Below are 14,589 nucleotides of genomic sequence, written 5' to 3'. Positions count from 1 at the left end.
AAAATAAAATGTTGTGTTCATTGTCCTCCAGATAACAGGGCTCAGACCTGGAATGATTGATCTCTCACATACCTTCTGACTGAAGCAAAATCCCCTGAAAAAAATGCTTTTAATGAATGATGCATATTGTCTTCACCACTAGTTTTGTTCATATAACTAGTTCCTCCCTTTGAGGAAGAAAAGAAAGAATTACTGGAGGAAGAAAAGAAAGAATTACTGAAAAACAGATTACAACTTAGTAGTTGAAAAATCCTATGCATTTTTCAAACTATTTTCCAAGATAGAAAGTAATAGTAAAGCATTGTGAACCAACACACAAAAGTTTCCTGTGCATTTTAAAATACGTGGATACATTTGAAACTGTTAATGAAAATGAGATTTGTATTTATCTCAAAGCATGATGGAGAAGTAATCAAATATATTTTCAAAGTAACATTAAAGACTCCAGCAAAATGCTCTTGGGTTTATTAAAGGAAAGGAAGAAAAAGCAATAACTAACACAACTCAAGGATCATGTTTTCAGAGGAAAATAGTGGCTTTTTACTGTAAGAGGAGAATTTAGGTTACCAAACAGCAAGCTGAGCTGCAGAGCTATGTCTGCAATATTTACTAAAACACACTTATACAGATAAGTACATGTGCATATACTCGCACACACCCTGTTTGGTTTAACAAGAAAACTAGAATTGTGTCTTAATTCAGAAAAGAGTGACTGTATGTTCACAGGGGAGAGGGTGTGTCTTTTGTCTCGGAGCAGCAAATGCTCAGTTTATTAGCCTTGCTCACTTTTCCCTATTGAGTTTAAATTCAGAGCTAAGCAAATTTCCAGGAGCAGTCCTGCAATTCCAGCTCTCTGTGCTAATCGATTTGCTGCAGCCTGGGAAGCCCTGAGCACAAACTGGAACAGCCCTTAGCTTTCATGGCTTGCCTTTGCACTTCCCACATATGCAAGCCTACCTTAGCCAATTCTGACAATCTGGATGGATTGGGTCCAGCTTTTTTTCTTCTAAACTCCTTTAGACATGCATTTATTACGTTTCTGTGGCAGTATCTTTCATCACCCCTGGCAGACCTGGGGGTGGATGGAAGCTGTTACCCTCTACACATAAGTAAAGGTATCACTTGGCCCACACAGACACGTTTGAATGACACCAGCATTATGTATAAAACACATGGCTGGAAGGCTTTGGAAAACCTCTCCAGCTCAGTATGGGCCCTTTGCAACATGGATTCATTTTCTAATGCTTCAGTTACATCAAGATGCACATACATATCAAAAATAAAAATCACTGGTTCCATTTTGTGCAGTTTCGGGGATAAGAAAGAAAGGAGATACTGTTGTGTTGGATGAGAGCACTATCACACACTCTTATCAGCCTCAATTATTTGGCAGCCTGTTTCTAGCCATATCTAGTGCAAGCTCTTCCTAAAGCAAAGCATGAGCTGTCGTAGCTCTCCACTACTGAGAGAAAACAGCCTTTTGATCAAAGGCCAAGAAGAGCTGTGAAGGGTATGGAAAGGAAGCACTGGAAGCAATGGATTCAGACAGACAAGAGGTGGAATTTACTATGGGATGTGGAATACAGGACCATCCACAATCAGATTCTGAAGTCTGGGTAAGGTCAGGAGAGTATTTCCTTGCTTGATGCACTAGAGCAGGTAGATAAACATGAGCAAATGTACCTAATATGACACCATTCAGAGCATAAGAAATGAGGACTCAGGCTTACCAGAATAAACAAGACATTCCCCCAGTACACAGGGGAAAAAAACTACATGTAATTTGTGTTTCTACTATGTCATCAAAATAAGGCATCTACTGAATGCCAAGTGTTGAGGTAGATGTTTGCTCAGAATAAATTCCAGATACCTGGTCCCTGTCAGAGCAGGTGGGACTCCTGTTCACAATTCTGAGATTTCTACTTGAGAAATAAAAGGAACCAGAAACTTCTGGCCTTTTCAGCCTGTCTCAGCTCCTGTTATTCAGCCTAATTTTCCCTTGCTCATTTTCAGCTTATTTATTCCTAGATAAACCCTCTGGCACTACAGTGAATAATCCTCTTCTCCCCTGGGATTCAGAGTGAAAAGGGAACATGTCACTCTCTATGACAGAAAGAACTGCTAAAATAAAGATGCTGGTGAGGATTGAATTTTTAACATCTCTCTTTTTCGGGGTGTGAATAGCACCAGGATTCAGTGATAGGGGCCATGTACTTCTAGGTCATCAGGTCAGATCTGACTGTGTCCTCCAATAATTTTGACAGCCTGCCATCTGTGATAGAAGGAACAGATGTTCACACGAATCTTGGTCAATACATGTCTGCTAGCAAGGCTTATATTTCCAGAAGACCAACAGTTTTCAGCAAGCAGCACTACAGCCTGCTTCTGGACTTTGAGACTCACTTCTTTAAGAATACTATCGATGCATGAGACCTTTAGCCAGAGTTTTCAGAACAACAAAATGCCAACAAACGGTGCCAGAGACCTGTTGGACGGCAAGTGTGAGCACACCACCTTCTAGAACCAGAGGCTGAGCTAAAGCAATGACAAAATATCTGCCAAACCTTGCAAGATGATAAGCTTCTTCACTGCCTCCCTCTGCCTCTGCACATGGCCTTGGCAGTTTTTTGGAGACACCACCAACTGCAATCACACCAGCTTCAAAGCTCTTGTGGGAACAAATGTCATCAAGACTTAAGCTGCTGAGATCAAACTGCTCCTGCTTTAATAAATACAGGAATTAGGACTCAGAGGCTGCACACAGGGCAGCCTCTCAGAAAACAAAGTCACCTTCTATCACCATTAAATTGCACACAACAGGGAAGGATAATGAAAACAAAAATATGTGAAACTGGAAAACTGACTAGAGTCTGTCCATAGACTGCAGCACTTCTGTCTGTCCTTGGAGGGGACATACTTAATTCAACACTTTATTTAACACTGCTCCAGAAGCAGCTTCCTCAGAGAGCTCCAGCCATGGACATCTAAGGCAAAATTTTGTTTATTCCCAGAGCCACCTCTGGCAAGGACTGATCCAAGGCCATATATGTCAGCTGGTATTTGTCAAAACCCTTGTGACACCATGATCAGCCAAATCCCTGAAGCTGGACATTCTTCGGTCATTCATTTTTAAACAGGCCACAATACAAATCAATTGATCAGCTATGAGGAAAAAAAGAGCTAGAACATAACAGCTTTTATAGGTATTCAGTAAACGTGTTTGAGTCAGTAATTCATTATGCTCACAAGGAGTGGAGGCACCATTCTCAGCTTGCTTGTTGGCAGAAGTTATCATAGCATCAGTACTACAGCTGTAGAGCATTTTTCACTACTGTCTGTGGTTGGCACAGTACTGAAGACACTAGCTAGGTACAATTTCAGCAACAGTGTCTGATGGGCACACTCTGGGGAAGCCATTAGTATCCTAGACAGGCTCTTTTATCCCTGATTCTGCGGCCCATAGACCAATGTAAACAGAAATTAAGAAGCATAAGGTTTCTGAATAATACCTTAAAAATCTTCTGAATATTTCATCATTAGTACTTAGATATGCGTTCATGGAAGCCTGGCTTATTCACTCTAGCATATAATAAAATCCTTAAGGGATACCTGAGGCCAAATTGGTTTTGTCTGCGTTAGCGTCTAGTCGTTGCATGAATCAGGCAAAGCTGAATTTCTAGCTTAGACTAAGAGCTCCCTAAAGATAGGGAACCAGGCTGCCTTGTCTGGCCATGTAAGTGGCTTGGGTTCAGAAGTTCTTAAGCCCATACATTATTACTTACTCTTCTTTGCATGACATGCATTTGCTAGTCATGTCACACAAACAACCTGATTCGGAGCAGCCTGCAAATGCAGTGAGAAGGCATGAAGCACAGAATTAATCCTAGAAAGAAGTGACCGGTGCTATGGGCAAAGCTGCCTGTGGTATTTCTCTGCTAGTCCTGAGCCAGACCTGTCCTGATATCACAATGGGAGGTTTATGAAAGGCCTGCCAAGTCTCAGCAGCCAACAAGAAGCCCTAAAAAGGTCTGAGAAGATGCAGAACAGATACAGTCTCATTGTTATGGCTTTAGACAGCAGGGAGGGAAGACAGGATTCACCTCTCCCCATTAGTGCCAGCTTTCGCAGATCCTTTTGCAGGACGCAGGATTAAGAAATAGACTCATCTCCTATTCCTCCCTCCCATTAGTTTTGAAGGTAAATCTTCCCCAGTTTTTCACAAGTGAATTAAACTACTTTGTTCTGGAACCTTTCAGAATCCAAATGGGCAGTTACAAAGTCTCACAAGGACAAGGTATTTCACATTCTAGTCTCAACATCACATCACCTCAACTTCTTTGCATGTTCCAACATGCAAACCAATTTGTTTGCTTTGTAGCCTTGAACCTCATGCCTCAGGGCACAAACTAACTCACTCCAGGGCTCTAGGGGGATTTCTTTATTTATTTTTACCCCTGATCTTTCAGCAATGCAGATGTTACTAGATACACCATGGGCTTATTCACCTTCTCGAGCATCAATTACAAATCACAGCAGTTGGAACCATTTGCATATTTTGGTACAAACCTCATTCTGTGTCATATTAATTAAAATTCATTAATACAATAATAGAACTACATTATCCTAGCAATAGAGTTTGGTCCATTGCTAGCAGTGGTACTTGAGTGGTGAAATTTTTACTGGTTTGTTTCCAAATCCCAGCTTAAAATCAGTGCAACAACTCCAAAGTTTGTTTGGTCTCTCCAGTGCAACTTATGTGGATGCACCCAGGGTACATTTTCACTAGTAGTGAAGCACCAGATGCTGCTTTACCAACTACTTTGTTAGCTGTTACGTGAAAGAATCAACTTTTAGCACGGTGTGAGCTTAGTCATCCTGCTTCTTTCTCCTTGCAGCTGCTGTCCTTCCTCAATGCAAATCATCTAAAATGAAATGGGAATTTCTCCTCTGAACAGGAAAGGTGGGCTGGTCTCCTGTGCATTTGCATCAGTTTTGCAATCAGATCAACTCCACTCATCACCTGCCGCAAGAAATCCTCATCAATAAAGACTGCCAGAAGGGATCATTTTATTAAGACTAGAAATTATTTTGAGAGTACGTTCACAAGTACCGTGACTTATAAAAGTATATAATTCCATTTGGTGAGACAGCTAACACTCAGATGGAATAGAAGCACTTTGTCTGGGCCAGATAAAAGCAAGTAAATAGTATATGCATGACCTCTCCCTGTGCTTGAAGATTTTAAAATCCAAAGCAGATCACTGTACGTTACTATGGCAAAAATGGCATTCAGTTGTCCTGATTGTTGACCAGAACATCTATGGGGAATTGGAGCCTACGAGCTCTCTCTCACCTGAGCAGTACATTTTTTCTTTACTCAGTGATGCTAACTGATGGAAAGGGGCATTTAGTTGATTAAGACATGGCAATACATCTGCTAAAGAAAAGACAGAAAGAATTCCATACCATTGAAAAGCGTCTTAATTATAAGATAGTACTGAACCTACTGCATACATTTTTGGCTCTTCTAGAGCTGCACACTCATCCCATAACAGTAATCCACATTAAAAAAAAAAAAAAACAAACAAACAGACTAGTTTCTTTTGTATAGACCTCTTTGTATGTATTCTGAATTACTAAGACTTTGGAATGCAAGACAGCTTAGGATAAAAGAAGTTCAGTATGGACAAAAGACATTAACTCTTTCAGTTAATTTCTTAAAGTAGGAATAAATGCTGACAGACACCACCTGCAAAGCAAGATACAGAAGGCAGAAGGTGGGCACAGGGCTGTTAGTCATGAAATTGCTTCCTCTGTCCTAAACATCTATTTATTGTACAGCACAGTGAAAGAAGCTCAAGCACAAATGGCACAGTATGTCTATACAACACTTGCAAGGTCTACTTAGACTACTGCATTCAAAATATTTGAATGCAACTTCATCCACTGTGTCAAATTCTGCTTTCTAATTCAGTTTAACTACATGAGGCAGGAACTGTCATCATGTATTTATAAAACAGTCGGTGCTCCCAGGAATCCAGACTTATTTGGGACACTGGATATAACTGTAACAGTTTAAAGAAAGAGAAAGAGTCTGCCAATACAACTGCTTTACGACATGACCCACAGGTCAGACCAAATTCAGTCCTGCACACACCCATGTATACATACACATTTATTACATTTATCTCAGCAGAATAGGAGCTGCAGTCATGAAACAAAGTGCTGAATTTAATCTATTGTCTTAAGTTTTTGTTTAATGCACTCAGTTCTTTGGCAGATACTACATTCTATGTAGCTGTGAGAGTTGAAAACAAATCTGTATTGTGATTCTGTTATGACTCTTCTTTGGTCAATAGTTTGAAGCTCCTTCTGAGTTCTGGGTTTTTTTTTTCAATAAGGCAGTGATATACTCCAAGGAGAGAAGCAGCAGACAGACTAGGCACAAAGCACTAAAAATGTATGCAAGAGCAAGTAAAGTAAGCTACTTAAACACGAGATTCTAATTTCAAAATGGTAGTAGTATTCCAAAGGGTAACAATCTGAGATGTAACAAGAAACAAACTTCCTTAAAAAAATCTAACCCACTGTTGTTTTAAGTGCTACATTCATTCAGATGTACCTCATCCCATCCAGCTCTCAATTAACTGCTTTCTCATTCCAAATGCAGGTCTGCAGTGCATAGAAATATAATTATTTACACACCAGTCTATCACTGCCACTACTGTCTGTACTTCTGAAGCATCTTGATTACTCTACTGATGAGCACCATGGAAATGCCTATAAATAAAATAATCAGCTCTCATTAAATTACAGTCCATGGAGCAGGGAAAGATGATTTTCCTTTGTACGTTCCTTTTGTAAATTTTATCATTTCACAGCAGAGAGTGTAATGTGCCTCTGATGACACTCAAAGAGACGGACTGTCAGGATTCTTGTCAGTATTTCAGCTTTGAGCAGCTTGCACATTTGTGTGAATATTTTCTCCTGAAAATAAAGTACTATTCATGAGAATTAGGCATTCAAGAATCTTTTTTCTAATGTCAGAATCAGACATGCAAAAACCTTTAATATCATATTGAAGGTCAGACTTTATGGAGCAGTATGTCACGAAACCCTAACAGCAAACACAGTGCTCAAAGCAGAAGCTTCTGGCTTTGGCTTGGAAAACTGCATTGTGAAAACACACATAGGTAGGAGATTTCAAATAAGCTTAGATTAAAATATAAGCATTCAAGGAAACTTCCCAGTAAGAACAAAGCATTGGTAAATCAGATTTGCTCCTCTGGGACCTCCAGCAATAATTGATGCCACAAATATCAAACATTGCATTACTGTCAAATTACAAAATCTTATTGCTCTCATTAACTGCAATACAAAATGTACATTTGCATGCAGTAAAACTGCTGGTGGTACCTAACAATGTAATATCACATTCCATAAAATGGTAAATTATAAAGCTAGTAAAACAAGTTAAATGTGGTAACTTAAATTAGACTTTACTGAAATCAGATTTCTGTGGTAAAAACAATGATGAAATTTTCAGGTTGCCCCAATGAACAAAGCACAAAATGTAGGCACCACTCTCTATGGATCTCTGAGGCTGACTTGAGGAAAGCAAGGCTGCTTTCCTTCAAGGTTCTTGAATTCCTTTTGGATATATAAGCATATGTTGTGGCTGCTATGCATTTGCAGTCGAAATTGCTAAATTACATAGATCTTAGTGCTCCATCCTCAGCCATGTCTCCACGAAAGGCAGCCACTCCAGCACCAGACTACACTCAGCCCCACAGCAGCACTACTCTAGGCAATCTGTAACTCGAAAGCAAGCAGCGTTTCCCAAATTTCTGCTTAACAACTAACAGAATTTCCCAAGGAGGTACAACCAACAGCCCATAAACATAGTCCAGCTTATGAGCTGATTCAGTCTTGCTTACCATCAGAGGTGGAGGGGAAAACACTGTTTATTCCTGCAAATAGTTTAAAAACAGAAAAGAAGATGGTATGCCAATGGGGCATGCGCCAAGAGTTTCCATGCTTCATCCAAACCTGCATCTGATCTCCAAACTGTCGGCTATTCTCAAAAAATAGAGGCAATCTACTCATCCAGATTAAGATTCTCATCCTCACAACTGTGAGTGCAACAAGACAGCAGGAGACAACTGGTTTTGGGTCAGATCCATCTATTAGGCCTTTTTTAAAGCTGCTGTGATTCAAGATGCACGGTCCTGTGGCCACATATGATTTTCCTCAGTGCGAAAGAATCATTTGTCCTTCCTCTCCCTATCCTCACAGCCACTTCCAGTGCTCCCAGTACATCACACATCCTGTATCACTACAACATGCTACTGTACAGTCAGCTTAGCTGGAAAATTGCCCACCCGTGTATGTCATATAAGCTGTATGACTTACAATGATACAAGAGCAGGGCTGAGGCAAGTGGAAAGAAAATCTTTGATGGGCAGTTGAGATTTCTTATCTTTGAAACTATAAACAGCCACTAACTGTTGTACAGGATGCAAAGATACTAACATGTATGGGCTGGGACAAAGCAAGAGCTACATTCAACTCACAGACACTGTATCTGGACTTGGACACTTAATGAGCCAATGTTGGGTGCTGAAAGGATAAACATTTTCATTTGTAAAGGCTGCATGTTGGTTGGTTGGATTCACTGCTTAGTGTTGGCAAGGTATTTGAATAATTTTCTCCAAAAATAGGAGAGTTAATTTAAAGCAACAGCATAAAATCCTAGAAGAGCCAGTGTCCAACTTTAACAAAAGAGCTGGAGTAAGAAAAACAGATACAAAAATAAGATTATCTCTTAATTACAGCAGACTCACAACTATTAAATCAAGATCAGAATTTTCCTTGAAGAAGAATCTAGTTCTTCCCAGTCCCCAGAGCTATCCTCCGCATTCTTTTAAAGGTTTTCATAGATATGGTAATATGAAATGCCTTATTGCTGTGTAGTTGCTAACAAGAGACAGATGTTTATTTCAGTCCTAGGAAAATGCAGACACGAAGCGCATTATGACCAGCACCTAAATATTTCTGCCCCTAGACCCATTCTGCACGTTATCTATTCATGTATTTAGTCAAGAAGATGCAACAGTTCCATACTTTTCCTCCTCATTATTGAGAGCATACATGGATCTTAGCAAGGCCACGGTGGGAGGCAGGGCAAGTCAAGCAACACATTTTCACTCAGCGAATCCAAAGCCTGAGAGCTCTTGTAATTACTTCAGAGGCAAATCAACTGGTGGCCATAAGCTGAACTCCCCACGTTATTTATTTAGCTGGCCCGAAAGACACACAATGCATGTTGGCGTGCAGGATGGAGCATCTGTTTCACTCAGATGGTTGGCTGCACTCTTCACTTGATATTGATATCAGTGAAAATTTAGTAACTTAACCACTGGCATGGGAAGTCTGACTTTAAGAGAACAGATGGCAGTGATCATCTCAGGTTAATTTTAGGCTTCAAAAATTGTTCTGAATCAGCAAAGCATCAAGATAAGAAAAAAAGAAAAAGGCAACATCTGTAAAATCTCCTACCTGCTTTCCATCCAGAGTATACAGCTTTTTGACCACTCCTGTCTCCAGCTTTATAGCTTCAGTGATATCAGTGAGAACTTGCTCAAACGAATGGGCCGTCTTCTTGTTCAAGAGCACACGGACTGCCTTCCGGGGCTTCACCCCGCTGCGGATGATGGTTACCAGCTTGGGACGCACAAAATCTTTGTTCTCCTTTGCCTGGGCGCTGTTGCTGCTGGCCAGAGACTGAGGTGCTTTCTGGTTGGCAGATGTCTTCACGTTGACAGACCAGTTGGGATTGACGTTCTTCGTGTATTCCACCTTCTTGAAGAAGTTGTCAGATGAGCATACGTAACTCTCTCCTTTCAAAAGAAACGAACACCAGTATAATACAGTTCTTACCCTAAGACTGATAAGAAACAGAAAGCACACATTTTCCCCCCATTAACTACATAAAACATTCATCACAGTTTTCATTAGAACTTCAAAGACATCTTATTCTTAAAACAGTGTGTGAGTTTTATATTTTAGATTTATGCTTATTTAAAACATGATTTAGCATTTCCCCAGTGTAAGCAAGTCAGACAACTTACATCAGCAAACACACACTGTCAGTCACATAAACCTGGGATTAAATAAGATTGAGATTTGTAAAGGTATTAGTTACCTGAAGATGCCACTAAGCTGTCTAAAAGTTCATAAACATTTAATTCATTTAATCACCCAAATTATTTTGCAAATCTGTGAGCTTCTTCTCCATCTTTACAGACCTAGTTACTACTTCAGCCCATCATCCCCTTCCTAGAGGATATCAACATCCATCCACAAAGTACCTGTTCTGTAAAGACTGAAGAATTATGAAAATCCAGTACTAAACAATCTTTGTCAAAAAGCATCTTTGATAAATCTAGCAGGCATAACAAATACACTTAGTGTCAGTGATTTATTAGTCAGATCTAATAGCAGCTAAGATAGAACACTATACCAAATATTACTGTTTGCCTCAAAATGGCTGGTACCAACCAAAAATATATTAAGTCCAAATATAGACATAGTAGAGAAGGGTGAAATGTTACATAATCCTAGTAGTAACTCATTGGAAAAAAAAGAAAAAAGAAATAAAGCCCTACCCTATCCCATCCAAAATTAGTTTCAAGCTTCATCTGTAATTTATAGGATTCTATCTACCTAAGGTTTTAAAATCACCTTAAAGAAGGATTTGTAGGAGCTTCTTTGGGGCCTGCAAGTCTGATGGATCCTAGAGGATTTATTACTAGAATGAGACTGTGAAGCAGTTTCCCTAAGGGAACGTAGCTGAGCTGTCTAGTCTGAAATGACTCAGGCTGCTGAGCATTTGAGGATGCACAGAAACAAAAACAACAACAAAAAAAAGACAAACAGTAAAACAGTGTTAAAGGAAAAAGCCTTTGCCCTTTGTCTCACCATTAGATAAAATTTTAATAGGAATTGAAGATATAAAATGGGTACCTGCAGGATCTTACAAAGTTTCTTTTTGTGCTTTGTTGGACTGATCCTACAGTTCTTTAGGTGTTGTGATAGTTAAATCTCTATTTTAATATCAAGGCCATTTTGAACAAGAAAAAAAATCCTTCTTCAGATACAGAAGCAGTTGCATTTCCTTATCTGTTACCTCCTACAAACTCCATGGCCTGGATGTCTTTGAAGAGCCTGCCCTGCATCTGAATCTGGCTTTTCAATATGGAATCTTTCCAGATAGGATTTTACATCTACTTGGCAAAGGTGTAAATATGGATTTCCAAAGAGCCCACCGATTTCCACAGAAAAATGTATGATCCAAGCATGAAACATACACCTTGTACACAGTGCTCCCACTGTTATCCTTCTGATGACTAAATGGCATTTTTTAGTGAATGCAGTGAGATGATCCTCACGGAACACATGGAGAGACCAACACCACACACATAGAGGCCTTACTAAAGGCTTAAAACAAAGGAGTGCACACTGTTTATATCCTTGCCACCGTTGGCGTTTGAATTCACAAAAATCCACTGAAAAGCTGCAGAATGTTTGGCTGTTCAATTGTTTGGATTTCTTTTTGCCCTGACTTTGTATTTCACTTGCCAGAAAGCAGTGTGTGTTCTCAGCAGTTGCATCCCCAACAGCAGCTTTTGTCTCCTGAACTGCAGAGCACCAAAGTCATTTACCACCAAGCAGCAGGTATTGTTGTCCCTTCTGAAGTAATGACAGAAACACAGAAGGCAGAAATCTAACAAGTCTCAAGATGGATACTATTTATTAACTAGCGCACTCCAGACTAGCAGAACCCCCAGCAGGAGGCTCTATTGGTGTGAACAATCAATCTATAGCATGCATACTCCAGCTATCAGCAGAACTCCTTGATAAACTGCTCATATAGCACTCATAAGTGAAGCTCCTTTAGTGCCTCACACTTCTTGAATTGGACCCAATAGAAGCAAAAACATCTCACAAAGTTCCATACGTTATGAAGGATCCTCGCTGGAGTTATTGATTGTTTTCCAGAAATGCTGTATTTGTTAAATCTTTCCGATTAATAAGCAATAAGCCGTTGTTTATCTGCTTCAGCCAAGCAACATCTGGTGCAGAGGAGGCCCATGCTTCTCAGCACTTTCATAACTGAGTACGAAGCACAGCAATGAGTCTGAGATGCTCAAACTGGGAATTAGCCCTCCTAAGAACCTGAGCTTCCTCAAGCGGATAATTCCCAAGCAGCAGAGCCTTTGGGAGCATGCTGAACAGAACAGTAACATTATGCTTTGGGAAAAGGGATTTCTGTACCTAAGTGCAATATGAAGTGACTTGAATCCTATTCTCACCACTGCTTTTCTGTGAAAGGTTCAGACCTGTGCCTTTGCTTCCACACCGGAAAAATAGTAGCAATCAGCTACCAAAGGGGTGCTGGGCTTGAATATAACTTGTTTTTACACAGTATTTTGGGAGACCACAACTAAATAAAGTATAGGCATATGCTGTGATTTTTAAAACATGAAGTCTTATTTATGGAAAATACACTAAGGTCCACATTTTAAAGTGAGTTTAAGATATTAATGGTCTGTTTAGGAGAGTGCTACTATTCTTAATTCCACGTGAATCCTTTGAAATTCTTCACTGCACTGTGTAGTTGCTTAGCGTACTTAGAACAGCTGGCTCCAAAGGCAATAATGGCATATTGCAACATGCCTATGCTTTGCTTCCACAAATGCAATGCTAGGTACTTGTGGATAAAACTTTCAGATTATGCTCACAGTCACAAGTGGAAAATATCATCTGTCCATTCTCACTTGGTTTTATTTAACCTGATCCCTAGCAGATATTTTATTGAATTCTAAAACTGACCAGAAATTTGCTTACAGTGACACTGCTCCACCCTTCAGAACAGTGGCTCTTCCTAGTATCACTTCCACAGTTATGGCTGTATAGCTCCCAGGAAAAGGCATTTCCATCTTCCTTGACCACAGAAGCATTAGTTTCAATTTAAATTAACTACAATTTATGTATTTCTAAACTCAGTTTTTGGCTGTCAAATCATAACCATGTCAATGAAATTTCCTCAGTAAGGCACATCCTCTTTACCATTTGCCAACCAGGAACATTTGCTATTTCACTTTATGCAGCTGAGTTTTACCCACATCTTACCATAAAGTAGTAGTGTAATCAAGCAAGAATGGTCTGAAGTCATTTGAACTTTCCAGTTTTGAGTATGTGCACTGTGGCCATAGGTTCACCAAGGAGAGAAATCTTACGGGGGAATATTTCTAGCAGAGAGGAGTGGTTTCTCTGCTACATCAATATGTAGATGAATCTTTAATGAGAATTCAAGGTGTGCATTTGTGCCAGAAGTATAACTGATAAGCACAACATGGTTGCAGAAGTGCACAGCATAACAGAGAAAGGGAGGAAGCAGATATGAGATTCAGTCAAAGGAATAACTCCAAGAGGTACATTACTCCCCAGCCCTGAACATAAAACCTGCACACAAATATTTTCAGGAACATATATTCAGACAATAAGCAGCTGTGTGCATGTGCAGAAACACAGCTGGAACCATGAGTACAATGAACAGCCATTTTGCTGCTTCCGAACAAAACCCCAAATGGCAGCACCAAAGAGAATTTCACATGGGGGTGGAGGCTTTGGTAAAGATGAGAAGTATCATCCCAGGCAACATCCAAACTGCTGCTCAATATGGCACTACAGGCATGAGAGCAGCAGTGCTAAGAACAGCATTTTTCCAGTGCAGTGCTAGGTCAGTGCAAGATGCCCTTTCTGGACTGCAAAGCCAAAGCCCTGCAGGATGTTGTGCACTTGGCGTCATGACAGCGTGCTCTGGAGGTATCACTGTTTCCCACTGTGCTGTCAGACCAGCTAGAGCTTTTATTTATTCTTTTCATCCTACTGTTAGCAATAGATGGACTGACTGTAGAGCTTTGACCATAAGCCAGCATTGTTTGCCACCTGAAGCCACAGCTTGTATCAGCTTGTACAACCGTATTGGCTATACCTGCATTACACATCACTGTGCTACTAATTTGATAGAAGCACAAGGCGATTAGATTATTCAGCTCCTAAAGAAGGGATGATCTCAGCAAAGATAAGGTTTGCCTTAGAGAAGGTTTCTCAGAGATTCTAAGCTCAAGACGAGTGCTAAGCCTTCAACCCTCTTAGAAGGGCTTCTTTTGACAATACTAAAAATGACAGGTTGTACTTTCAGGAAAAAAAAGTTATCCTTTATCAACATGCACCAGCAAGTTCTGCGTGCACCAGCAAGTTTTTAAGTATAATGAATTCCGTGCAGAAGTTGAGAAAAATTGGAAAAGCTGGATTGAGGCCATTTTGAAAGTCTAACTGCTAGTAGTTATTCCAAAAACTGTCTCTGTAGACTGCAGTCAATTATTTTGGTTATTAGCTCTACTGCCTCGAAGTTGAGACTTTGCTACTGTGCCCAGCTTTCATGTTTCATGGGATTTACTATGACTTCAGTAGGAATTAAGTGGACTTAACTCCTCACAGAGTTCATTATATATTGTGTTA

General features: G+C 40.0%; 1 protein-coding gene across 7 annotated transcripts in view; it reads right to left on the bottom strand.

Annotated features, from left to right (window-relative positions):
- DCX (doublecortin) overlaps positions 1–14,589 on the bottom strand; it is a 78,360-nt gene that overhangs the window by 49,059 nt on the left and 14,712 nt on the right. For all 7 annotated transcript variants that reach the window (XM_042825126.1, XM_042825127.1, XM_042825125.1 and 4 more), the window contains one exon: positions 9,559–9,899. In XM_042825126.1, coding sequence (XP_042681060.1) covers positions 9,559–9,899 — 341 coding nt within the window. The remainder of the gene's footprint in view (positions 1–9,558; positions 9,900–14,589) is intronic.

The sequence above is a fragment of the Centrocercus urophasianus genome, unplaced genomic scaffold (genome assembly GCF_019232065.1).
Source record: "Centrocercus urophasianus isolate 14NV4802_14NV808 unplaced genomic scaffold, USGS_Curo_1.0 seq_24, whole genome shotgun sequence".
Lineage (NCBI taxonomy): Eukaryota > Metazoa > Chordata > Aves > Galliformes > Phasianidae > Centrocercus > Centrocercus urophasianus.
The sequence above is the reverse complement of the archived record's forward strand: the minus strand, read 5'-3'. Positions and strand labels throughout refer to the sequence as shown.